General features: G+C 37.8%; 1 protein-coding gene and 1 long non-coding RNA gene across 2 annotated transcripts; both read left to right on the top strand.

The window, feature by feature from the left end:
* Positions 1–3,928: 3,928 nt before the first annotated feature.
* On the top strand, positions 3,929–12,674 carry LOC130683192 (uncharacterized). Its single transcript, XR_008996808.1, has 3 exons — positions 3,929–3,958; positions 11,087–11,236; positions 12,567–12,674. It is a non-coding gene; the product is annotated as an uncharacterized LOC130683192 (long non-coding RNA).
* A 1,578-nt stretch (positions 12,675–14,252) lies between these two features.
* LOC118918855 (putative exonuclease GOR) lies at positions 14,253–27,064 on the top strand. The gene is made up of 9 exons (XM_036898118.2): positions 14,253–14,258; positions 14,354–14,359; positions 15,061–15,115; positions 15,246–15,319; positions 15,485–15,592; positions 16,893–17,008; positions 21,584–21,722; positions 23,829–23,949; positions 25,527–27,064. Exons 1-9 carry the CDS (start codon positions 14,253–14,255, stop codon positions 25,607–25,609), a joined length of 708 nt encoding a protein of 235 aa, XP_036754013.2. The 3' UTR covers positions 25,610–27,064.
* The last annotated feature ends 645 nt before the right edge of the window (positions 27,065–27,709 follow it).

The raw sequence follows: 27,709 nt of genomic DNA, 5'->3' as shown, positions 1-27,709 counted from the left end.
CAGTTAAATGATATAATTTTCTTGTTTTGTTGCTGGGCTTTTGTTCTATTCCTTGCTGTTATTTCTCTAGTGACTTTTCTGGACTAGTTCTGTAGATTCTGTATTCCTTCCAGTGTATGGCCACTAAATTCTCTGGTAGTGTTTGTTTTTTAAGTTCTTGCTTTCACTTTTATTTTAAAGCTGGCTTCATAGGGGTCACACTGTGTCAGTGTAATGTAGAGGTCACTGATTGGTTAGAAAATCTTCTTAGATCACCTTAGATCAAAGGGAACTATGTGAGAAGGCATGCCTTCAAATACCTTGCCACTTACAGATAGCCTTTGCTTTTGCTTCCTGTTGTTCAGAGCTTCAAGCCACTAGTGTGTGAATATAAACTTCTCTTTTCCTAGGTCTTTCCTGGGGCAGCTTTTAAACCCCAGGAATATGTCAGAGCTTTGTGAAGTTCCTTATGGCATCTAGTTTTCCATGATTTCCTTTTACATTCCTGTAAGGTTCTTGTTTGCCCAAGCCATATTGCTGCCCAATTGCTGTTGTTCTGATAGCACTGTAGGAACAGGGTTTTAACTCATGAGCTGAGCTCTGAGTTAAAATCAAATATCCACAACACCTTGGGAATATAGGGAGTTTCCAGGGAACTGCTTTTCATACAAAATATTGATTTTGCTCGGGGGATGATGCTTTTCATGTAACTCTAAAAGAGGTCTGCTCTCTCTTTTGGTTACCAGGCTACCAACTTTTTACAGCTGTGGTGCCATTAAGCTGGGGAGGGAAGGGGAATTCAAGCTAAAATAGTACAGACTCCACTGTCTTACTGAGATTCAGCAGTTTCTCTTAGACAATTTTCAGTTTGTTCTGTGGCTTTGGTTAATTTTCATAGTTTTGAAATGGTTGGTTTTAGTTGTTTTTCTAGTATTTTTATTGTTTTTTTGTGGGACAGTGAGTTCATGAAGGTTCTTGTCCTACCATTCTGGAAGTCTGTGTCTCGTAGAATTCTGTGCAGGTTAAATAATAATGCAAAGCAGAGACAAACAAAAAAGGAGCCTCTTACAGAGAAATGTTACCCTTTTCTTTCCAGCTTTGTCTTTTTCATCATCTCTGCAGCCCCCAAGCCCAAGGGGCTTTCTCTTTGTGATGGTTTAGTGTAGTGAGAAGAGTCTTGGCTTTGGCATTTGGGAACACCTAGATTCAATTGCTAGCTCTGCAACAATAAGCAAGATTTTTACTTTTCTTGAGCCTAAGTTTCCTTATATATATTGGTAGTGATGGCACACACCTTCATAAAATTGCAAAGAAGATTAAGTGAGAAAACATTTAACAAGCTTATAACAAACCTGCACATACAAGGTACACGATAAATTATTAATATACTATTTATTATTTTCTCTTGTTTCTTTCATAGTTCATCCATTTGTTCTTTTGCTGACCTAGTTTAATGAATCCTGGTATAAAAATACTAATTAATGGTCTTAGGAAAGTAAGGTACAGAAGAAAGATAATGAGAAGAGGACTGTGTCTTCCCTTTGATATATGCTCTTAAGTCACTCTGAGCCTTAGTTTGCTCACTTTTTAAATCAGAGTAATGCTGTGTGCCTCTGATACATCAGGGCCTTGCCCTGAGAATGACGTGGGTTCATGTACGCAGTGCCTTCTGTATAGGCTGTGTGCTATGCATGGGGTACAAATACACAGAGGTCTTTAGTTTGTGAAGATAAGTACCTGGTTCTTGGGTTTGAATCATGGGATTAACTTTATTTTTTTCCTCCTCAGAAAACAAAACCAAAAAATGTAAAATAAGCCGCTTTTTGTGACACCATTTTTTCCCATCCCTTGAGTTAAATATTTGCTGTATTTATCCATTACGCATTTATTGTTCATAAATTTTGGATTTAATATTTTTATTCATTTTGTGATCTAGGCTAAACTAAAAGAAAAGGCCATTTATGAACGCTGTGGCAGTAGAAATATGTATGTGAACTTGGCAATAAATACTCTTAGGAAACTGACAGATCAAGGTAATTTATTTTCGATTAACTGAGAAGGTAAAAACTTGTAATTAACACCTGACAGAATGTGTTTTCTTCATTAGCAGGTTCATTTTTAGATATTTGATGAAATGTATTTTTAAAATACTCTTTTGAGTAGAATGTGAAGATGTCATTTTTGGTTGAAAATAAAAAATTAGACTTGAAATTAGACATAAATACAACCTCACTGAGAGAGGTTATCACTGAGATATTTATATTTGGTTTCTGGTTTAAAGGTAAATCCATGTGGAATGGTATTTCTCAATCTTTTTTTTTTTTTTATTGTTGTTCCCCTAAGAAATCTTTCTAGACTTTTTAGAAAAATTTTTTCTCTCTCTCCAATGTAGTAAAATTAAGTACTGAGGGATAATATTTGGCCAGGTCAGGTTAAGATTTATAGCTTCTTACCATTGTAATATCTACAATTTTTTTCATTCCTCAAGAGCCAGTTTTGCTCCCTTGGGGGCAGTACCACCCCCATCACGACTACATGACAGGAACCAAATAATACAGAAAAAATGTTAAAAAGAAAACAGCCAGACAACTGTCTTCCAAATCTCTCATACAGACCCTTCTATATACGACTATAGATATGTATATAATTTTAATACAGTCATTTTATATAGTTTGTCTTTTTTCACTGAAAAGGTATCTGAAGTCTTTAGTCAGTTAATCTAGAATCTATGTTAACCTCTAGATGTATATTAATACTAATGACTATGTGACATTCTATTGAATGAAACCTATACTATTGACATTTGCTCATATGAAATGTATAATATAGATGAACCAAATGCATTTGAGTGTTAATATTGCTTACATATTTTTCTGCCGTAAAGTCTGTGATAAATGTGTGAACTCTAACATTTCCTCAGCATAAATTCACACGGAGTAGCTAGAAAGAGTTGCATGATTAAAATTGATAAGTATTGCTAACTGCCTCCAGAACGGGTTTGTCCATTTATATTACCCACCGATAAGGTAGGAATCTATGTGTTTTTCTTCACACCTCGCTAAACTTTATCAGTATCCTCTTTCAGAATGTGAAGGTGTAGACCAAAAATGAAGTTCTTGTAGTCATTTAAAAAATTCTTATAACCTTGAAGACCTTTTCTTTTTTCTTTTTATCTCTTTTTAAATTCCCTGTTAGCATCCTCCTTTTCATCTGGGACAACCTTTTGCATATCCTCCTAACGTGCTGCAAATATTTTCCTCAATTTGCCACATGTGCTTCAAACTTATTTATGAAGTTTTTTTATAATATAGAAGTTATTTTCAAAGTGTAATCAATCTCTTTCTCAATTCTGGGCTTTGTGTCATGTTTAGAAAGGTTATTCTAGTCTCAAGAATATAAATACTGTTCATCTGACTTCTTTATGGCATTTTTTATGTACAGCACTGTAAGTAGACCTAAACACATCTATTAAAATACACAAGATCTCTTGGGTTAGTATTTTCATGGTATTCTAACTTTCCCTTTCTTTTCATGTTAATAGAACACATAGAAATAGAACATGGAGATCTGAGTACATATTTTAAATATTCCCAATGAAAATATAAGCGGTTTGCAAACTGTTAGAGTTGTAGTAAATTATGATGTAAAACTCACTGACTCAAATTTAGATGTACTCTAGCCCATATGCAAAATACATTCACTTGGCAAATATGAAGTCTTTACCTTTTTAGTAAAGTAAATTTAACATTTTTTTCCCAACTTGAAATGGGTTATGAAGATGTTTGGTTTTACATGCTGGGTGCTTCTTTTAAGGTAAAAATAAATATTTTACTATGCTATAGGTCTTGTTTATGTTCTGTATTTTTTGATGAAGCAGACAATAATTTGTTCTCAGAAAAATTCTTGTATGTTTTAGATGTGTCTGGAAACAGTGACAACAATAAAATAACTGGATTGGAAAAGAATGAAAAGAAAAATGGTAAGCTTACTGTAATAATAGGCCCTTCTAATTGCTACCTTAAAGTGAAAATAAGTTTAGTATAATGCAATTATTTAAAGGATTATGTTTATGAAGGATCAGCTGCATACAACACATATTTGATGAACTTTTTAAAAATTAGTATAAAAAAATGAAAAATGGGCTTATTTCAGGAATATTTGGATTGAATTCTCAGCTTTTTTTGTTTTTTTGGACAGTTAACATACATCAAGTTAAGGAGAGTCATATTTTTCAAACTTTACATGCATGGAATATACTGGGAATCTTGTCAAAATGCAGGTTCTGATTGAGTAGGCCTCGGAACAGCCTCAAAGTCTGAACTTATAACAAGCCCTCAGGAGCAAGAAGCTAGAGAAAAGGAGTTATTTGAATTTTGTTGTTTTTTGAATGAGATGAGATGGTAGTGCTTGTTCTCCCAGAAAGCTTTATGTATAAGAATCAAAACAAAGTAGGTGCATTTAGAATCTCCTAATATTTTTCAGGCAGAGGAGCTTTTCCTTTACAGAAGGGTTTGCCAAAGAGCATCTCGCAAATTCTGATAGAGTTTTTAATAATGAGAGACATTTTCTTAAGAATCCATTAGAGTGAGCAGATCTGGCCTGGGTTCATGAAGTCCAAAAGAGGTCCTTGAACTTGAGCTATTTTGCCCTTGTGAGGGTCTCAGGTTTCCCGTTGTTTCCTGTTTGTAAGCTTCTGTACTCTTCTTATCTAACTGTACTAGGAATCAGTAAGTGTGATTTGAAACCAGGAGGCCTGGGCTTATGTATCAGCTGTGCTCTGGAACCATGGCCATGTGTCCTCACTTTCCTTCATCTGTAAAAATGACACCAGGACATTTGCTTTTCTGGGTTCATGCAAAGTTTAAATCAAAATCCTCAGAACAGCTTTTTATTTTATTTTATTTTATTTATTTTTATTAAGGTATGATTGATATACACTCTTATGAAGGTTTCACATGAAAAAAAACAATGTGGTTACAACATTTACCCATATGGTCAAGTTCCCACCCATGACCCAGTGCAGTCACTGTCCATCCGTGTAGTAAGATGCCACAGATCCACTATGTGCTTTCTCTGTGCTACACTGTTCTCCCAGTGATCCCCCACACCGTGTGTACTAAACATAATACCCCTCAATCCCCTTTCCCATTCCTACCTACCCACCCTCCCACACCCCTCCCCTTTGGTAACCACTAGTTCATTCTTGGAGTCTCTGAGTCTGCTGCTGTTTTGTACCTTCAGTTTTTGCTTTGTTCTTATACTCCACATATGAGTGAAATCATTTGGTACTTGTCTTTCTCCGCCTGACTTATTTCACTGAGCATAATACCCTCCAGCTCCATCCATGTTGTTACAAATGGTAGGATTTGTTTCTTTCTTATGGCCAAATAGTATTCCATTGTGTATATGTACCACATCTTCTTTATCCATTCATCTACTGATGGACACTTAGGTTGCTTCCATATCTTGACTATTGTAAAAAGTGCTGCGATAAACATAGGGGTGCATATGTCTTTTTGAACCTGAGAAGTTGTATTCTTTGGGTGAATTCCAAGGAGTGGGATTCCTAGGTCAAATGGTATTTCTATTTTTAGTTTTTTGAGGAACCTCCATACTGCTTTCCACAATGGCTGAACTAGCTTACATTCCCACGAGCAGTGTAGGAGGTTCCCCTTTCTCCGCATCCTTGCCAGCATTTGTTGTTCTTAGTCTTTTCAATGCTGGCCATCCTTACTGGTGTGAGGTGATAACTCATTGTGGTTTTAATTTGCATTTCCCTGATGATTAGTGATGTGGAGCATCTTTTCATGTGTCTGTTGGCCATCTGAATTTCTTCTTTGGAGAACTGTCTCTTCATATCCTCTGCCCATTTGTTGATTGGGTTATTTGCTTTTTGGGTGTTGAGGCATGTGAATTCTTTACATATTTGGGATGTTAACCCCTTGTTAGTTACGTCATTTACAAATATATTCTCCCATACTGTAGGATACCTTTTTGTTCTGTTGATGCTGTCCTTTGCCATACAGAAACTTTTTAGTTTGATGTAGTCTCATGTATTCATTTTTACTTTTGTTTCCCTTCCTCAAAGAGAGGCATTCAGGAAGAAGTTGCTCATGCTTATATCTAGGAGATGTTTGCCTATGTTGTCTTCTAAGAGTTTTGTGGTTTCATGACTTAGATTCAAGTCTTTAATCCATTTCAAGTTTACTTTTGTGTATGGGGTTAAACAATAATCCAGTTTCATTCTCTTGCATGTAGCTGTTCAGTTTTGCCAACACCAGCTAAGAGGCGGTCATTTCCCCATTGTAGGTCCATGGCTCCTTTATCCTATATTAATTGACCATATATGGTTGGGTTTAAATCAAGGCTCTGTAGTCTGTTCCATTGGTCTATTGTTCTGTTCTTGTGCCAGTACCAAACTGTCTTGATTACGTGGCTTTGCAGTAAAGCTTGAAGCCAGGGAGCATAATCCCCCTGCTTTATTCTTCCTTCTCAGGATTGCTTTGGCTATTCAAGGTCTTTTGTGGTTCCATATGAATTTTAGAATGATTTGCTCCAGTTCATTGAAGAATGCTGTTGGTATTTTGATAGGAATTGCATAGAATCTATAGATTGCTTTAGGCAGGATGGCCATTTTGACAATTCTTCCTATCCATGAGCATGGGATGAGTTTCCATTTATTGGTATCTTCTTTAATTTCTCTTAAGAGTATCTTGTAGTTTTCAGCGTATAGGTCTTTCACTTCCTTGGTTAGGTTTATTCCTAGGTATTTTATTCTTGTTGATGCAACTGTGAATGGAATTGTTTTCCTGATTTCTCTTTTTGCTAGTTCATTGTTAGTGTATAGGAATGCCACAGATTTCTGTGTATTAATTTTGTATCCTGAAACTTTGCTCGATCCAGATATTAGATCTAGTAGTTTTGGAGTGGATTCTTTAGGGCTTTTTATGTACAATATCATGTCATCTGCAAACAGTGACAATTTAACTTCTTCCTTGCCAATCTGGATGCCTTTTATTTCTTTGTGTGTCTGATTGCCGTGGCTAGGACCTCCAGAACTATGTTGAATAGAAGTGGGGAAAGTGGGCATCCCTGTCTTGTTCCCGATCCTAAAGAAAAGGCTTTCAGCTTCTCCCTGTTAAGTATTATGTTCACTGTGGGTTTGTCATATATGGCCTTTATTATGTTGAGGTACTTGCCCTCTGTACCCATTTTGTTGAGAGTTTTTATCATGAATGGATGTTGAATTTTGTCAAATGCTTTTTCAGCATGTATGGAGATAAGCATGTAGTTTTTATCCTTTTTGTTGATATGGTGGATGATATTGATGGATATTCGAATGTTGTACCATCCTTGCATCCCTGGAATAAATCCTATTTGATCATGATAGATGATCTTTTTGATGTATTTTTGAATTCGGTTTGCTAATATTTTGTTAAGTATTTTTGCATCTATGTTCATCAGGGATATTGGTCTGTAATTTTCTTTTTTTGTGGTGTCTTTGCCTGGTTATGGTATTAGAGTGATGCTGGCCTCACAGAATGAGTTTAGAAGTATTCCCTCTTCTACTACTCTTTGGAAAACTTTAAGGAGGATGGGTATTAGGTCTTCACTAAATGTTTGATAAAATTCAGCAGTGAAGCCATCTGGTCCGGGATTTTACTCTTGGGTCATTTTTAATTACCAGTTCAATTTCATTACTGGTAATTGGTCTGTTCAGATTTTCTGTTTCTTCCTTGGTCAGCCTTGGAAGGTTGTATTTTTCTAGAAAGTTGTCCATTTATTCTAGGTTATCCAGTTTGTTAGCATATAATTTTTCATAGTATTTTCCAATAATTCTTTGTATTTCTGTGGTATCCATAGTAATTTTTCCTTTCTCATTTCAGATTCTGTTTATGTGTGTAGACTCTCTTTTTTTCTTGATAAGTCTGGCTAGGAGTTTATCTATTTTGTTTATTTTCTCAAAGAACCAGCTCTTGCTTTCATTGATTATTTCTATTTTATTCTTCTCAATTTTATTTATTTCTGCTCTAGTCTTTATTTTGTCCCTCCTTTTACTGACTTTGGGCCTCTTTGTTCTTCTTTTTCTAGTTTCATTAATTGTGAGTTTAGACTGCTTATATGGAGTTGTTCTTCTTTCCTGAGATAGGCCTGTATTGCAATATACTTTCCTCTTAGCCTGGCCTTGGATGCGCCCCACAGATTTTGCAGTGTTGAATTATTGTTGTCATTTGTCTCCATATATTGCTTGATCTCTGTTTTTATTTGGTCATTGATCCATTGGTTATTTAGGAGCATGTTGTGAAGCTTCCATGTGTTTGTGGGATTTTTCATTTTCTTTGCATAATTCTTGTTTCATACCTTTGTGGTCTGAGAAACTGTTTGGTACAATTTCAGTATTTTTGAGTTTACTGAGGCTCTTTTTGTGGCCTAGTATATGATCTATTCTTGAAAATGTTCATGTGCACTTGAGAAGAATGTGTATTCTGCTGCTTTTGAGTGTAGAGTTCTGTAGATGTCTGTTTGGTCCATCTCTTCTAGTGTGTTGTTCAGTGCCTCTGTGTCCTTACTTATTTTCTGTCTGGTTGATCTGTCCTTCAGAGTGAGTAGAGTGTTGAAGTCTCATAGAATGAATGCATTGCATTCTATTTCCTCTTTTAATTCAGTTAGTATTTGTTCTACATATGTAGGTGCTCCTGTGTTGGGAGCATAGATATTTATAATGGTTATATCTTCTTGCTGGATTGACCCCTTTATCATTATGTAATGTCCTTCTTTGTCTTTTGTGACTTTCTTTGTTTTGAAGTCTATTTTGTCTGCTTCAAGTACTGCAACTCCTGCTTTTTTCTATTAGTTGCATGAAATATCTTTTTCCATCCCTTCACTTTTAGTCTGCGTATGTCTTTGGGTTTAAAGTGAGTCTCTTGTAGGCAGCATATAGAGGGGTCTTGTTTTTTTTATCCATTCAGACATAGAGTCTTTTGATTGGTGCATTCAGTCCATTTACATTTAAGGTGATTATCGATAGGTATGTACTTTAGATTCGTGTTTACCAAAGGTTCAAGGTTAACTTCCTTACTATCTAAGAGTCTAACTTAACTCACTTAATATGCTATTACAAACACAATCTAAGGGTTCTTTTCTTTTTCTCCTCTTTTTCCTTCCTCCTCCATTCTTTATATATTAAGTATCATATAGTGTACTCTTTGTCTGTCCCTTGATTGACTTTGGCGATAGTTAATTTAATTTTGCATTTGCTTAGTAATTAGCTGTTCTACTTTCTTTACTGTGGTTTTATTTCCTCTGGTGGCAGCTATTAAAACTTAGGAACACTTCCATCTAAAGCAGTCCTTCCAAAATAGACTGTAGAGATGGTTTGTGGGAGGTAAATTCTCTCAGCTTTTGCTTATCTGGAATTTGTTTAATCCCTCCTTCAAATTTAAATGATAATCTTGCCGAAAGTAATCTACGTTCCAGGCCCTACTGCTTCATTCCATTAAATACATCATGCCACTCCCTTCTGTAAGGTTTCTGCTGAGAAGTCTGATGTTAGCCTGAAGGGCTTTCCTTTGTATGTGATCTTATTTCTCTCTCTGGCTGCTTTTAACAGTCTGTCCTTATCTTTGATCTTTGCCATTTTAATTACTGTATGTCTTGGTGTTGTCTTCCTTGGGTCCCTTGTGTTGGGAGATCTGTGGATCTCCATGGCCTGAGAGACTATGTCCTTCCCCAGATTGGGGAGGTTTTCAGCAACTACCTCCTCAAAGACACGTCCTATCCCTTTCTCTCTCTCTTCTTCTTCTGGTATCCCTATAATGTGAATATAGTTCCTTTTGGATTGGTCACATAGTTCTCTCAATATTCTTTCATTCTTAGAGATCCTTTTTTCTCTCTGTGCCTCAGCTTCTTTGTATTGCTCTTCTCTGGTTTCTATTTCATTTATTGTCTCCACCATATCCAATCTGCTTTTAATACCCTCCAATGTGCTCTTCAGCAGTTGGATCTCTGACCAGAATTCATTCCTGAGTTCTTGAATATCTTTCTGTACCTTCATTAGCATGTTAATGATTTTTATTTTGAACTCCCTCTCAAGAAGAGCCATGAGGCCCATGTCATCTTTCTCAGGGGTTATATTAATTTTACTCTGTACCAGGTTCCTTTGGCATTTCATATTTGTGTATGCCACCCTCTAGTGTCCAGAAGCTCTACTCTGAAGCTGCCTCACCCCTGAAGCAATGTCGGGGGTTGCAGGGGAGTGGGATTGGTGCCTGGGGGAGGAAAGAGCTGTTTCCTGCTTCCCAGCTGCTATGCCTATCTCCACTGCCTGAACCAGTGAGCTGAGCACACAGGTATAAGCTTTTGTCCCAGAGCAGCTGGATATGGATCCCTGCTTTCCACAAGTGGCTGGAATCTCAGTCTCTCCAGGAATTCTGCCTGTCTTAGCTTTCCAACCCCATAATCACAAGAGTACCATGCAAGCACCATGAAATGTAGGTTTGTGCTCCCAGCGCAGATCTCTCGAGTTAGGTATTCAGCAGTCCCAGGCCTCCATTCCCTCCCCACTCAGTTTCTCTTCCTCCCGCAGGTGAGCTGGGGTGGGGGAAGGGCTTGGGTCCCACCTGGCCACAGCTTTGGTATGTTACCCTATTCCGTGAGGTCTGCTCTTTTCTCCAGGTGTATGCAGTCTGGCGCAGTCCTCTTTCCTGTTGCTCTCTCAGGATTAGTTGTATTAATTGTATTTTCATCTTATATGCAGTTTTAGGAGTGAAGCCTCTGTCCCACCTCTCAGGCCACCATCTTTAATCCGGTGTCTGGTCAACCTCTCAGAACAGCTTTTGGCATGCTTCATAAGCACTGGCTATTACTGACATGATTCTTACTCTACTTCTCTCATCCAAAGCATAAATGTCAGATGGTGCAGGAACAGGATTGATTTTTTTGTTGTTGATGAATATGAAGACTTGGATTCTTTTAGGCCACTCCCTTACTTAATGGTAATCAGAATCCTAGCATTTCATATTTCAGTTAGTTGACTCTAACCTTACCATTACTAAAAAGCTTGAAATGCTACTTGACTTTCATTAAACAGCTTTTCTTTTTCTCTTAGTACTCACAGGAATTGTTCTCTACAGACATCTTAAACGTTATCTTCTAACTGAAGAACAGTTACAAGAAAATAACTATCCTCAACCCAACCCTGACAAACCTGGAAGTATTCTTTTAAGGCTGGGCAGGACAAAAATTCTCACAAATGATGGTAAGGATATGGACTGGGAATTATCCTTTATATGTGCTAAGATTGGAACCCTACAATGGTTCTCTTTTCCTGTCATTTCATTTCTACTATCTAAGTGCTTTTAGTTATGTGATCTGTTTCGTTAAATAATCTTAGCAACCATTTCAGGTATTGCCTCCATTTACACAAAGAAGGAAGCTGGGGCTCAGAGAGTTCAAATAAGTTGTCAGAGATCACACTGAATACAGGTGGGAGCGCCAGGCTTTGAGCCCCAGGAGTCTGAATCTGGAGCCCTTCCTGTTAACCACTGGTCACATGTGTATCCAATGCCATGTTTTGAATGTTTCATAAACAGTTCTTGTAAGATTTATAATTAGTCTTGTTATTAAGTGTTTCTCCAAATACTGGGCATAGTTACTGTCCATCCTAAACCCCACCAAAAAAAAAAAAAAAGAGAGAGCAAGAAATAGAATGTTTAACATCACAACTGTCAAATCATAGATCCATGGGAGTTTGAAGTGCACTTACAGTAACATTTTCCATTGGCTAGAAAATATTTATCTTCATCTTCTGCATTTCCAGAAATGCTCTCAGGGTTATCTTAACCATTTGCTTCACTTCTTTTTTTTAACCCTGTCTGTGAGGTAGGACACTTAGCACCTACAAACCTGTTCTGATGGAGAAAGGCCAATCCAGGTTTGGGTGCTGGATAAGTCATTTAACCTTTTCCAGCCTCATCTTCCCATTCTGAATAATGGGGTAAAGGTCCACCCCATCAGGTCGCTGTGAGAATGAGTTAAAATAATGCCTATATAATGCTTGGCGCAGTGCCTGCCTCCTAATCTCATCTTAGACACTCAAACCAGAGCTGCTATTTTCATCCTCAGAACCAGTTTGAGCGTTATTAATAAAAAATAAGTACGCATAAATAGGTCTAGTGAAAAGTCCAGATATACTCTCAGTGGTTTAATAAACATAGAGATCATTATATATCTAAAAGAAATAATAAGGAAGACATGGGTCTATTTCAGGAGCATCTATGTTCTAGAGTACCTGACTCATAAAGTTGGCCACAGTCAAACTGTGGTGCCAAAAACGATTATCAGTCATCGCACTGACTCTGGAGGGAGGCAGGGGGATGCCAGTGAAGAGTGGCAGCCCTAGTATTATAAAGAGGTCTCCAGCAAGTATTCCTTTGAGTAATTCTGTTATTTTCCAGATACTTTGTGATTACACAGGGTCTCTGTTGACTAAATGATCAAGAATGTGAAGGCAAGTCCCTGCATTCACGTCCATATTTCTTTTCTCCTCCATCTATTCATGAATAATTCTACTTGATTTGCTATTTTAGCTTCTAAGAAGATATGTTGTCGATGTGGGGAAATATACGGTGTGACTCCTACAGGCAAACACAGTAGGGTACAAGAATGTAACTACCACTGTGGACCAGTGTTGTGTCTTAAAGGCAAGTATTTGGTAGTTCATTTGTTTGACAAGTTGTTCAGAGAAAAGTGGAATAAAGTATTCAGCTCAATATATATTTGTTAAGTACAATGTAGTAAAGAGAAACTGTACTGACTCTGAAGTTTCATTTGCGGACACCTCCTCTGACCACCACACCCTAGCCTTGCAGCTCCCTGGCTCACGGACTCTCAGCCTAGGAGAGCTCTGCCTTTCTGAGCTGGCGTACAGTCAGCCAGCTACCTCCTCACTTCACCAGCTTTCACATGACAGTGTTGTAATAGTTCCTCTGCTGTAGCTTCAACTCCTTGCCCCCTCCCTGCACTGAGTGACGGGGAGCCCTTAATCCCAGCCTGTCCCCACAGCCCCTGACTCTTTGCCGGCACAGTCAGTGCCCCATGCTCAATGCCCTGCTGTCCAGGCAGCTGGGTTTTTTTCCCATTCAAACCAAAAACCTCAGCACCATCATCTTTGTCTCCATCTCGCACACCCTCTCATCTAAGCAGTGGGCGCAGCTCATTTGTCCTGCCTCAGGTGTCCCAAACCTGTCTCTTCTGTGCCTCTGCTGCCACCACCCCAGGCCAGACCACCTTCATCTCTGTCCTGAATCACACGTTATCCTCCTTCCAGTCTCATGGCTTCTGCTCTTCTTGTCTCTCTCCAACCCTGCCCCCAAAGCTATTTTTCACCCAGCAACCCCCAGAATAGTTTTATTTTACATCCCATTTCTGCTCCCATCGTTCCCCTGCTTTAGTTAAGACCCTGCCTTTACAGGCTGACCTGCCTGATGCTGCCTCACTTCCCAGCTTCCATGCTTTCCATCGTTCCCTTCAGGCCACACCAGCCACCTTTCTGGAGCCTGCTCGCCTGCTGGTCCCTCTGCTTCCCTTCTTATCCTTTATGTCTCTGCTTAAATAGTACCTCCACAAAGCCCTTTCCCAACTGTGCCATTTAAGATGGGCCCTCCCTCTTCTATTGCAGCATGCCACCTCTTCCTTTCATAACACTTATATTTTATAATAATCTAGTGATTTATCTGCCATCTCCAAAAGACCGTAAGCTTTCAGAGGACCATCCATTCTTTCTCCCCCCATTGTCTTCCCACCAAGGCTTAGCATAGTATCTAACACAGAGAGGCTTTCAGTAAATATTTGGACAGATGGTTGGACAGGTGAATTATTTATGTAGATGTGGGCATGAATATGAATGATATTTAATGAATGCTATGAAGAAAATAAAACAGGGCAAAGAAAGTAGAGGAACAGTGGCTATGATTGACAGAATAAATGCATGAATAAATAATGTGGTAAAGTCAGTCAGGCAAGTCCACTTGAGTGTTTAAAGCAGAGAGCTCTTAGTTTCGAAAGTGGGAGGTTTGTGAATTCCAAAGGGAAGTGTAAAGAGGGAAGACACTGAAGACTGCGTAGCAGACAGACCAGCTGAGCTAACAGACCACACAGTGTCATGTCTGGAACAGAGATTCTGGAGCCAGCAGACCTAACATTTTGTCGCTCCTTTCTCTGAGACTTTGTGCAAGTTACTCAAGCTCTCTGAGCTTTTGTTTCCACATTCAAAGATGGAGGTTTGTGCGGCGGTTCAGTGAGCTGCCACATCAAATTCTGGCTTATAATAGATGCTCTATTAATACTGGTTCTCTGCCTCCCTTTCTCATTACAGGAGAAGGTAAGATAAAGCTGTGGGATATATAAGGTTGGTTAAGCAAGAGCCTTTAGGGCCAGCCTGAGAAAATTACATTTGATTAGCAGTATACAAGTGATATAATGAAAATGCACATTAGGAAGCTCAGTCTAGCCATATTTTATAGGAAAACTGGCATAGAAACCACTGGTAGCAGAGGGAGTGATTAGCAGTTGAAAGAACATTACCTGGGATCAGAGGGAAGAAAGCTCAGGGTGTATCAGGGTACAGGTAAGGTGGAACGTGGGAGGGGGTGAGAAAGAGAGGAGAAGGCTTGGGATTATTACTTTGGGAAACTGTGAAGTGCCTGGCTGAGAGTATGGAAGAAGAGGGCATCCAGACTCTGGAGGTCTAGCCAAGATCGGAGACCACCTCTGGGTCATGCCCTCAGTCTCCATAACAGAGTGACGTTCCTTGGGTCAGATCAACAGCTCAGACACAGGAAGGGAAAAGGTGGTAGCTGGGAGTCACCCAGAGGGGTCCAGCAGACAGCAAAGGTCGTGGAACAGGAGACGATGCTGAAAGGATAGCTGAGGTGGGGCCAAAGCAGGACAGAGTGAGTCGAGGGTTGCTGAAGTCACCAAGGCAAACGATGGGGCGAAGCCAGGAGGGAGAGAGACGGCATTCAGGATTTTGGCAATTGTAATTCACCTGTAAAATGCAACCCCTGCAAACTCTGCTTCCAGGAATTGACTTCTGCTGTTGATGATGTAACATCTATGAGAGTGCCTGTGGAGAGTGGTAACCTCAGATCACTTGCGCAGCAGAGTCCTTAAGGGTCTCTGCAGCTAAGACACATGCTCTGAGAGTTAGCCACTCAGCACTGGGAAGCTTGCTTATTTTGATGTTTATTTTTTTGGTTGGTTTGCAGTCCCTGGTGGCTTAGAAACACGGTACAGCTGTTGTGAAGGTGTCCCTGGATCCCCCGGCTGTCAGGTCGCCAAGGTAGGGCTCGTCACTGCTGCTGGTGTCAGAACCAGGGCTCCTGCCTCCAGGGATCAATAAGCATTTGAAGGAATTAATTAGCTAATTTTCATTTGATGAAATTTTTATGAGTTGAATTGCTCTTGTAAAAACATACAGTAATTTATCTGGTAATGTTTATTTCAGCTCCATGTTCATGACCAACAAGAAAACCTAGAGGGCTTTGTGAAGACATTTGCCAGGTTCCGACACCACAGTGATAGTCACGGTGTATTTGCTGTGAATTGTGAAATGGTATGTCAGCTTTCTATTTTACCGGATTGTCGTAATGACAACTGAATTGTTGTGGAGCATCTACATTATAGGAAGCACTTTCCTAGGCTTTATCTCTCAGCCCCACATAACTCGGCAATATTGTTCACATATTTTTCAGATGAAGCCACTGAAGCTGAAGGGTTAGGTGACTTGGCAGAGTGCCTGCACTTAGTGATGGAGCCAATATTGGTCCATGATCCTTGTATTTATTAATTTTTCTCTATAAATAACTAGTGGTGGTTCTACCTACTGAATTGCTGATATTAAGAGTGGAAAATGTTATGAATATTACTCTTATCATTAGTCAGCATAGAAACTTTAATAACATTTTTTAAAACTATTAATTACAGAGACTATAAAATGTTAATAGAGATTTTTTTCCTTCATATGAGAATCAATACTAAAAAGTAGGAAAAAAAACCCATAACTTGGAATAACAAGCCCTGGGAAGCTTCACTACTTACCAGCTGTGACCCCTGAGATGGATGTTCTGATCTGTAAATTGTGGGGTTAATAATAACTTCCAATGACTGTGAGAGTCAGATACACGGAAAGTGCTTTGTACATGTCAGACATACGTGGGCAGTCCACCTTTGACAAAACATAAGATAAATTTTTAATCCCTGTAGTATATTTGGAAAGCAGTTTATAGAGTTAGTTTTAATTGGAAGGGCAGTGTTTGGTTTTCAAGGTTAGGTCTTTAACTCAAAACCATGAAATCTAGCTTAGAATTCAGGTACTACCCTGTTGTCCTCTATGATGCCATGGATACATATCTATGGAGGGAATTTTCTTTTTCTCATTCAACAAGGTCTGCAACTGCATTGTCCAATATGGTAGCCACTAGCTACATGTGGCTATTTAAATTTAAGTAAATTAAAATTACATAAAGTTAAAAATTCAAATATTCAGTCACACTAGCCACATTTCAAATATTCAATAGCCACACAGGTTAGTGGTTACCATATTGGATAGCAAAGAACATTTCAACATAACAGGTTTTATTGGATAGCACTAATCTCTTATGAAAATAATTGTAAAGGCTAAGCCAATAAAATTATTTAATTAGCAGAAATATTGCTAACATTAAGGAAAACATTAAAGCTTAGAACATCTTTTATCTGACTATCACACCCACTTGACTGGCTTTTGTTAGCAAAACTGAAGGTGATTAAATTGTATATTCTAGTTAGAAATATTCCTTGAAAATAACACAGGTGTTAAAAGAAAATATGTTTATTCAATATGATATATAAATCTAATATTTCCACCTTTACAGTGCTATACAGCCAAAGGCTTGGAACTTACCCGAGTGACAGTGGTGGACCCCAGCCTCCGGGTAGTCTATGATACATTTGTGAAACCAGAAGAAGAAGTCATTGACTATAACACTAGGTATGCATTACATAAAAGGGTTGCTTTCGAGACTGTAGAACATCCAGCATGTAGTTTCTATGAGTTTTAGCCTATGTACTTTTATTGGACTCAACTTCAGAGCATGACTTTGCACTATTGTCCTTTAATTCATCCATTTGTTCAAAAACATTCTTATTTTATTGAGTACCTTGCTAATAATTATGCAGACACTGTGTTGGGCCCTGAGTTACAACACTAAATGAGAGAAAATACATAGTTTGATATGGCATACAGAATAGTGGTTTAGTGTAGATTCTGTTTTATTGATTATAATTAAAGTGTGACATGTTTTTGATCCAAACTTAATGCTCACTTAAGATGGTACAATACAGATGTGCCTTTAATTTTTAAAAACCTCATGTGAAACATCAGTGATGTAATTGATCAATTAAACTGAATTTCCTACAAATATATAAGCCATATGACATAACATATTAATACATTTATTTAAATATAAATAGGTACTGATCTTATTCTATAGTGAAAATTTAGAAGTGTTTATTACCAGTATAATTGCATCTATTCAATTTTCTTTAATAAGTTCACCAATAATACTTAAAATATGACTTTACATATAAATAGATATGAGTTGTATGTATACGCCTATATACTGTATAGTGTGTAAAGTGTATATAACATATACTGTATATACAGTGTATATGTTAAATATATATATTTATAAATAAAAATATTAAATTATATAAAACTACATTATAAATCTAGGTAAGTTAAAAAGTTTTGATGATAACTAAGAATATAGATAATTCTAACAGCATTTTTTAATCTAAATTCTCTCACAGTTCATAAAAATGCTTATATGCATAAAAAGTTCAGTGAAGGTTGCTGTTATTCAGAAAATGCAGTTTATATACTGGTCTCTCCTCTGACCTCATTGGAGTTTATTTTCCTTATTCATTTTGGCCATATCTTAATAACCCCATGTATTTTACTTTTTTTTTCAGCTTTATTGAGGTTTAATGACAAAATTATGGTATATTTAAAGTTACTGTACTGTTACTGCTTTCTATACTTCTGTGGGTTTAATGAAATCTTCCCTAACTCCTTTTTGAAACAAGTCAAGATATGTTTGGGTAATTATTGATACTCATGGTGACAAAATGATAACTGAAGAGCTTTACATTTGCATTACAAATAAAAGAACCTTTGAACCTTAGAAGAAACTTCAAATGCATTCAGTACATTGCATTCTTTAAAAAATGCTTTAAAAATGAACCCAAGTACTCCTTACATGATAATTTTGTTTTAATCCAAATATTTTATTAACCAGGTATCACATTTCCTAACTAAGCTGAATAATGGAGACAGGTATCTTTTTAAAAATTTAAGTGTAATTGACATACAGTGTCATGATTCAACATTTATGTACATTGAGAAATGATCACCACAATAATTCTAGTTGCTATCTGTGACCATACAGAGTTAGAAAAAAAATTTTTCTTGTGTAAGAACTTAAAAGATCTACTTAGCAACTTTCAAATTTGCAATACAATATTATTGACTGTAGTCCCGGGCCCTTTTGCTCACTTATTTTATAACTGGAAGTTTGTAATTCTTAATGCCTTTTACCCATTTCGCCGCCCTCCAATGCTAGTTCTCTCTGGCAACCACCAGTCTCATTTCTGTATCTATGAGTTTTGTTTTGTTTGCTTATTTCTTTTTGTATTTTTTAGATTCCACATGTAAGTGAATTCATACAATATTGTCTTTGCTTATTTCGCTTTACACAGTATCCCCAAGGTACATCTATGTTGTTGCAAATGAAAAGATTTCATTGTTCCTTATGGCTGCGTGATAGTCCAGTGTGTGTGTGTGTGTGTGTGTGTGTGTGTGTGTGTGTGTGTGTGTGTGTGTGATCTTCATCCATTGAGGGCTGGGTTGTTTCCGTGATTTGGCTACTGCACGAACACCAGGGTATATATATATGTTTTTGGTGGTTCTGTTTTTTAAATTTTTGGAAAACCTCCGTACAATTTTTCTTAGCTGCTACACCAATTTACATTCCCAACAACAGTGCACGAGGGTTCCCTTTTCTCCACATTCTTGCCACCACTTATTTCTTGTCCTTTTGGTAATAGCCATTCTTACATGTGTGAGGTGGTATCTCACTGTGGTTTTGATTTGCATTTCCCTGATGATTAGTTTTGTTGAGCATCTTTTCATGTGTCTGTTGGCCATCTGTATCTCTTCTTTGGAAAAATGTCTATTCGGGTCCTCAGCCCATTTTTAATAGGATTATTTGTTTCTTTGTATGAGTTCTTCATATACCTTGTGTAAGATATATTCTAGCCGAAATAAGCAGGCAAAGAGAGGCAACAAAGGGCCACGTAATTTATTTGAATACCCCCGGGTGAGGTTCTATGGCCTTCTTGTCACAGGCCAGAGAAGTCACACCCAGTTAGGGAGGTGGGGGGCTTATAAGGGGTTAGGAGGGGGAGGAGTGGGCAAGCTATCCTAGGGGGTGTGGAGAGGTATGATTGGCTAAAGGCGACATAATAGTCAACTAGAAACTTTTCCTTCCAAGAGGGAGGAGGCTGACATCCGGGTCTTAGTTGGCACATCAGGATGGAATTCAGGGAGAGCTGTCCCCTTTCCATATACGGCATGGACTTTGGGGTCTGGTCTGTTCTCCCCCTATGGCATCTCTCTGTTCTGTTTGCATGTCCTTGTTTTTCCTTTTTCCAGCCTAACACCTTGGATATTAATTATTATTGGATAATTTGCAGATATCTTCTCCCCTTCAGTAGGTTGCCTTTTTACTTTGTTAATAGTTTCCTTCACGAGCAGAAGCTTTTTCATTTGATGTCGTCACATTTACTTATTTTTGCTTTCGTTGACATTGCCTTTGGAGTTAAATCCAGAAAAATATCACTAAGACTGATATCAGGGAGCTTTCTACCTTTGTTTTCCTCTAGGAGTTTTATGGTTTCTAGTCTTTCATTCAGGTCTTTAATCCATTTTTAGTTAATTTTTGTATATGGTGTAAGATAGTGGCCCAGTTTGATTCTTTTGCATGTAGCTGTGCAGTTTTTCCATCACCATTTGCTGATGAGACTGCCCTTTCCTCAATGTATATTCTTGGTTCCTTTGTCATAACTTAACTGACCATATTTGTTGATTTATTTCTGGGTTGTCCACTCTGTTCCATTGAGCTATATGCCATACTGTTTTGATCACTATAGCTTTGTAATATGGTTTGAAATCAGTGAGTGTGATGCTTCAACTTTGTTCTTTCTCAGTTAACTTTGACTGTTTGCAGTCTTTTGTGGTTCCATATAAATTTTATGATTGTTTGTTCTATTTCTGTGAAAAATACCATTGAAATTTTGATAGAGATTGAATTGAATCTGTCAACTGCTTTGTGTGATATAGACATTTTTACAATATTAATTATCCAATGAGCATGGGATATCTTTCCATATACTTGTGTCTTCTTCAGTTTCTTTCGTCAGTATCTTATAGTTTTCAGTGTACAGGTCTTTCACCTCCTTGGTTAAATTTATTCTTAGGTGTTTTTATTTTTGATACAATATAAATGGGACTGTTTTCATAATTTCTCTTTCTGATATGTTGTTAGTATATAATGATTGAACAGATTATTTTTTAATTAACTTTGTACCCCAAAACTTTACTGAGTTTCTTAGTTCTAACAGTTTTTTGGTGGAATCTTTAGGGTTTTCTATATATGAAAGTATGTTATCTACAAAGAGTGAGTTTTATTTCTTCCTTTCCAATTTGGATGCCTTTTCTTTTTCCTGCCTAATTTCTCTGGCTAGAACTTGCAAAACTGTGTTGGATAAAAGTGGAGCCAGGTATATTTTGTTCCTTATGGGAGACAGTAATATTAGCATACAGTTTGAGTTGAAAACACCTTTGCAGTATTTTTATCTCTTGTTTTTCTCCTAAATTTCAGTGAAGCATATGCAGTAGCCAGGTTTCTGAACATTTATTTACTAGATGCTTCATGAATGTCATTTGTCATGTTCTCCGTGTATTTTTACTGGGTCTTCATAAGTCATTAAGATTGGTAATTAACCCTACTTTACAGATGAGAAGACTGAGACCAAAAGATTAGTAACTTACTAAAAATCAAGTAGAGTAAATAAATGGTAGAGTCAGAGCATGGTTCAAACTGAGGTTGTCTAGACTATGCCTAGGACTGCATATCCTCTTCCATGCTACCCACAATTTAATCTTTAGGCTTACTTCATTGGGAGATGGGCTTTTTAACTAAATTGTAATTGATAAAACTCAGATTATACAGAGATGAGGGTAAACAGGAACTCTACAAACTTGTAATAAGTTTGTCTTTCCCCACCCCCAGTCTTACATTATTGATTCAAATTATAAATTTTACTAGGTCACCAATATAACCTAGTAAAAAGGGGTAGTTGACAGTAATATAAGTAAGATCTCTGTTCAGTGAGGGTTTGTCACATTGGGTCAGTAATGTGTTCTAACGATAACTGGACATTTTATCTGTTATCCACTGAGTTACATTCTTAATTGCATGTATTATGTGTGTCATTGGGGCAGGTTTTCTGGTGTGGTCGAAGATGATTTGAAGAACACTAAAACATCAATCCATGATGTGCAAGCCATCTTGTTGAACCTGTTCAGTGCTGACACTGTACTGATTGGGCATAGCTTTGAATATAGTCTGTATGCTCTTAAGGTAAAGAATTATGGGGTCATATTTGTATAAAAACATGTTTTAGGATGGTAGTCATTAGTGTTGTGTTATTATTTGATTTGCCCAATTGACTAAGAAGATAAGAATTACTGTCTGTGTTGATTGAGTACAACTAGCACAAATCAGAAGCAGGGTAAGATAGCTCAAGTCATTGGCAAATCAGATGGGAAAGAAGTCCATTATTAATTATGATAAAACCAAAATCATTGTTTTGACATTTTGACATTGTCTTAAATCATTGTCTCTAATATTCAAATGTGTAAGAGTAAGTTAATCAGGTCATTTTATAGTTGATATACCTTTTCATATGATGTCAGGTAGGCTCAAAATCAAATGTCATGTTAGTTTTTCTTGGTATGATTAAACTTGAAAGTCTCCCCTTTAATATACTCTGAGTTAAAATTGCCTGTTCTTTGCCCATTCACTTCTGTATTTCTATAGCTGCTTCACAGTACAAGAGCATTATTGAATAATTACAACAGAGAATGTGTGTCCTGCCAGCCTAAAATATTTACAGTTTGGCACTTGCAGAGTTTGATGGCCACCTCTGTTCTAGAGCAGTGCTATCTAATAAAACTTTGTATTCTATATTTTCACTATCAGATATGGTATATAGTAGCCACATGTGGCTGTTGAGCACTTAGCATGTGTCTAATGTGACTGAGAAAGTAATTTTTCAATTTGTTTAAATTTAAATAGCCACGTGTGGCTGGTGGCTACCACATTGCACAGCACAGCTCTAGAACTTGGACTTTTACTGAGTACTTACTTTAGTCACCTCTGGTACTTCTTTTTATGTAAAGTCTAGTTCTTTTGTGTAAGACTATAAGTAAGGCCATTTAATTTTCATAAGTGAATGTCAGCCCTTTTCTCTGTAAAGCTAGAATTCAAAGTATAGATACTTCTTGAAAACAGTAGTGTTGTCTGTGCATGTGGCAGACAAGGTGGAATGTTCTTCCACCCAGAGCCCACCACACTGCAGAAACAAGAGTTGGGGACCTGTATTCTGTAAGCAAGCTCTTCACAGGGATGTCCTTCTGTCTCCCCAGAGACATCACCTCTCAAACTGAACTGCTCACCATGACTTTCTGTCTCAATTTTCAATAACTGTTCTATTCCACCTGTCTCCCAGACCAGAACATTTCACAACAATTGTATTTCTTCATTCCTTGTAATCAGTCTATTTCTTCCATCCAGATAACTCATGGATTTTTCTATTTTTCTCTGTTTCTACCAACTCCTTCTTTTATTTACTTGATACCCTGCAGCCAGGAATCAGTGCATAGGTGATGGCTGACACGTTAAATGAGAATTTAAAGTGCTTATGGCCATAGTGCTAAATGTTAAATTTCTAACTCATTTCTTAGCCTTTAAATGACTCTTGTCCTGAAGTTAATCTTTGTCTATGTTCCTTTCAAAATATAGTTCTTCTAATGAGGACTCCAAACTGGCACCTGTCTTTCTAGATTTTGATCCCTCTTCCCCAGATCTGTCCTATCATACTTCATGCTTTTTCAAACTCGAGTACAATTTATTCACCTTCTTCCATGAACAAGCACAGGAAATTTGGACCTAGATGGGCGTGAGCCCTTGTCTGTGCTCCCTCACTAGAGACAGACCAGTAAGCCGCTGAAATTCGATAGGACACGCAGTAAACTGAGGTGTGTGCCTCCTCAGCCCGGCACCAGCTGAGTCACAGCGTCTGAGGAGCCTGGTTCTCATTTTCCTCACGTCATTGTTGGAACCTCTCTGCGCTCATGCTGCCCCCTGGCGATGCTCTCCCATTAAGAAACTGGGTTCGGAAGTTAGTAGAGTACAAGGAAATCATATCTAAGCAGTTTAACTCAGTTTAGGCAACTTTCTTAACATCTTGAAGCCTCAGTTTCTTTGTCTGTAAATAGGAACAATAAAATACCTACCTCATTAGGTTACTTTGCAAGTTGTAGTGAAATAATCCTTGTAAAATGCTGAGTAACTGACATATAACTTCCATGTTACTTGCTGTGGTAGCATAGTTACTGTTGCTGCTCTCAGTTTCCTCGCTCTTTGGGAAGAATTTCTGAGAGATTTTTCTCTTTCATTTGACAGTTAATTCATACTTCAGTTGTGGACACAACAGTTCTGTTTCCTCATCGCCTAGGCTTGCCCCATAAAAGATCCCTTAAGAGTCTAGTGGCTGATTACCTGCAGAGAATCATTCAGGATGATGGTAAGAGCCCGTTTGCTTGTGATTGGCATCAGGATCCTAAGTCTGACTTGACTAGACAAACCATGAGGTCCATGGTAAAGGTCTGCTGTCTGAAACGTGTATGTGTATGGTAGGTTCTTCTCTGTGGGGTGTCTCCTAGGGTAGAGAACCCTAAAGCATCTGCTTTTGGAAAAAGTATTGCATGCCCTGAGCCTGAGATAGCCCTGGATGCTCCACAGGAACAGCAGTTACACTGAGAATGGAGCTGGGTAATTCTACATCAAGTTACTTGGCTTTTGAATTTATGCATAAAACTTTTGTTGTGTGGAGATGTGATCCCATTCTAAATTTTGCTATGTACCTCTTTTCCTATGTGCTTTTCATTGAACCAAGTGAGATTCTAAAATTGAGGCCAAGCTATCTCACCCAGTGTAAATTGTGTGTGTGTTGTGTTGTGTTAGAACTATTGCTCAAATTCAATAGATTCATTATGCATGACCCTGCTTTATGCCAGATTAGTATATTTTGCTGTCAGAACTTTTTTAAATGAAATATACCCAACATTAAACAAGTTAATCAAGTTCTACAAGTCTAGCCACCAGCTGTCCCTTAGTGGCATTGCCATGTGCACCACTGCCCAGTGTCTGCTTCAAAAGGAGGTCACTGTCTGCACACCCAGATAGGCCCTTCTATGCACAAGACGGAAAAGTTGATTTTGACTATTTTAAAATTTGTTGTAGTGCTATGTTTCTAAAAATACTTGATATGGGATGCTCATCTGTTCATGTCATTAATTGTACAAAATGCAGATTTTACCCTATGATCTTTATTCTTGCATTCTGTGTGCATTAGATACTAATACTGTCTTGCAGAGGGTCTTTAATTTACATGATCTGCATTGTTAAAAATATTCTTAAAGGATTCCCATAAAATTCTGTTATAAAATTTGTCATGTGTTCTATTGAAAATAATCTTGAACTACGGACCTAAGAGCCAAAAATAGCCTTTGTTTTCTTAGAATAACACAAATAAATGAAAAATATCATACCATTTAGAAAGCATTGACTGTATCATTTTTCTCAATCTGAGACATTTATTACTCTCAGCAGAACTGTAGGCTGTATATTTTGGATAAACATATATTAATAAAAGTATATGTTCTGGATAAAAGTACATCTCTCTAAACAAACAAATGTCCTCTAAAGTCATCCATTTGTTTAGAGAAGTATACTTTTTCTAGCCTTCCATGCTTCTGGTTTCTTGCCAGATCCCTGTCCTTTGGTTACACCTGCCACTTCGTTGTCACATCTCCCTGGAGGTACACGTGCTGTCCAGGCACAGCAAGGTATTAGTGGCAGGGTGTCCAAGGACAGGCTACATAGAAAAGGAGATGTGTGTGAATCTAGATTTATGTAAAACATTTCTAAAACAACCAATAGGGGTTGTTTTAGGTGTTAAATAACCATATTTGATAAGTGGCCAGTGTTAATTTTGTTGTGAACATAAATTTAAGGCTCCATTTTGAGAGCATCCATGTGTGACCTCCGAGATATAGTCATTGTATGTCTTAATGCATTATTTTTCTGTACTATTTGGAGGTCACAGTTCAAGTGAAAATGCAGCCGCTTGCATGGAACTGGTTCTCTGGAAGGTGAAAGAAGACCTGAAGGGGAGGAAGTAGCCCCTCTGCCCGAGAATCACCTTCCGACTCCACACTGGCCCCCTGGCTGCTCCGGGCCACCGCTGCTGGCAGCAGAGTTCAGTCTGTAATCGTGTGAGATTTCTTGACACTTTCAAAGAGAAGAGGAGGAGGAAGTGCTTCTAAGGTTTATTTACTACATTTTAAAGGTTAAATTTCCACAGTGATTTCTAAAGTTGTGACTGGGAGTTGAGGAGCAATTATGTTGAATTTTCAACTTATCTTAGTAGGAAGTGTGTGATTAACAGGAAGATGGTTTAAAGAGTAAAGCGATGGGTCCATGACTTTCATAAAGGTCATTTCTCAGGTTCCCTACATTTTTTTCTCTCTAAATACCTAAAACCATCATACTAATTGGAGTTAAAAACATTTTTACCTAACAAAATTGTAACAGTTTTCTTTAGTTTACTTATGTATAGATAGAAGTAGAGATTTTCCTTACAAAATATGTGGAAGTAAATGTTAACTTCTCAGTGTATTCTGTTAACATAAAGGTTTGGTCATTTGGCTCCTGTGTAATGTGTTTTTATGCTAACAGGCATACTGTTACTTGACTTTAAATCATACTTACTGTTTTGTTTTTTTTAAGGCAGTGTCCTATTGTTGGGGGGCAGTTGTTTATTTTCCTCCATTCTTGTCCCCGTCACAACAAGGAATTGAAGGGGCAGAGACACGGTAGAGAAGCAGAGTAAGAGTTTTATTTAAAGTTACGGAGTTAAAGAGAAAGTGTGGATGTCCTCAGAGAGGAGAGATGCCCTGAAAGGTTGAGAGAAAGTGCCGGCAACCTTAGAGAGAGGTGCGCTGAAAGATCGGGGGTACCCCCATTTAAGGATTTTTCAGGAATGTGACAAAGGCCTAGAGGTGTGGAATAGTCAAGTGGTCTCAAGATGTTTATCTTTGATGAGAGACATTACATTTCTTTGCTTCTGTTATCAGTCCTCCAGGTAATTCTGCAAAATTAACTTAACCCAAGAAATTTACTGATCTGGTTCCACCCCAGGATAGCAGCTTCTCTCTGGGGACCTATCAGTCAAGACCTCCTGCCCTGCCTGCAAGGTGGGCTGAGTTATGTTTGCTGAAGAATATGTGAAGAGTCTTCCTTCTTAATTTCCTGGGTTTTAAAATGCAATCTTAGCTTTAAGATGGAATCTTTCCTGTTTTTACTGTGCGGTTTATATCTGGGCTTGGTTTGGAAAATTAATCATGATGCTTGTCTCCTGACCAGGTTGCAAATTACTTGATTAGGTGCTGGAGGAGGTAAAAACAGCATATAGATTAAGTTAAAGAATAAGCTGGGCCTTTTAGCAGGCTAACGTAAATCTTACAATGACATGATCTAATTGACACTTTGAAGACATGGGCTGTGCTCACTTTTCTTTATCTGGGAAATATTTGGACATTCCAAGTCACTCCTGGCCTTTGGAGCTTCAACTGGTTAACTCTTTGAGTCCCTTTTAGTGGGCTTTACTGGCCTTATTCTCTCTTCACCCTGTTCATGTCTATTTTTCTTCCTAATACCATGGAGCTTCTAAATTCTAATCTATGTTCCCAAAGCTGAATTGTCTAATTCCTTTGATAGGTTTGTTTGTTAATTGCTTTTGATAATGCAGAAACTGGCCTGTGGAAATTACATGACTTCATTCAATTTGACTGCTTATTTTTGAGTAGGTATGAATCATATGCTGCTAGCATGCTATGAAACTACAAAGTTGTTTTGCCAATGGCACAGGTGAGTCACAGTAATCAATAGTGTAGCCTCTGTCCCCGAGGTAAATTAGTTGCCCTTTAAGAGCTGATTGCAACAATATGCTCTCAGTACATTTATCACTGGATACCTTTTTCTTGCTACCACAACAACTACTTAGCCATCTCTCTTGTTCTGTAATTGACAGGAGATAATTCATAGTGATGTAAATTGAAATTATTTTAAATAACTATTATAGGAAAAAACCTGTTATTGTGCATTCCAAAGCCATATGCAACTTTGAAGACAGTATTTGCATTTTCAGATGATCCTTTTTCAGTTCTGTGTATGTGCAAACCAAGAGTTATCAGGAGTAGCTCTGCAACATTTGGGTAAAA

The sequence above is a fragment of the Manis pentadactyla genome, chromosome 3 (genome assembly GCF_030020395.1).
Source record: "Manis pentadactyla isolate mManPen7 chromosome 3, mManPen7.hap1, whole genome shotgun sequence".
NCBI lineage: Eukaryota > Metazoa > Chordata > Mammalia > Pholidota > Manidae > Manis > Manis pentadactyla.
This window is presented reverse-complemented; position numbering and strand designations above follow the sequence as displayed.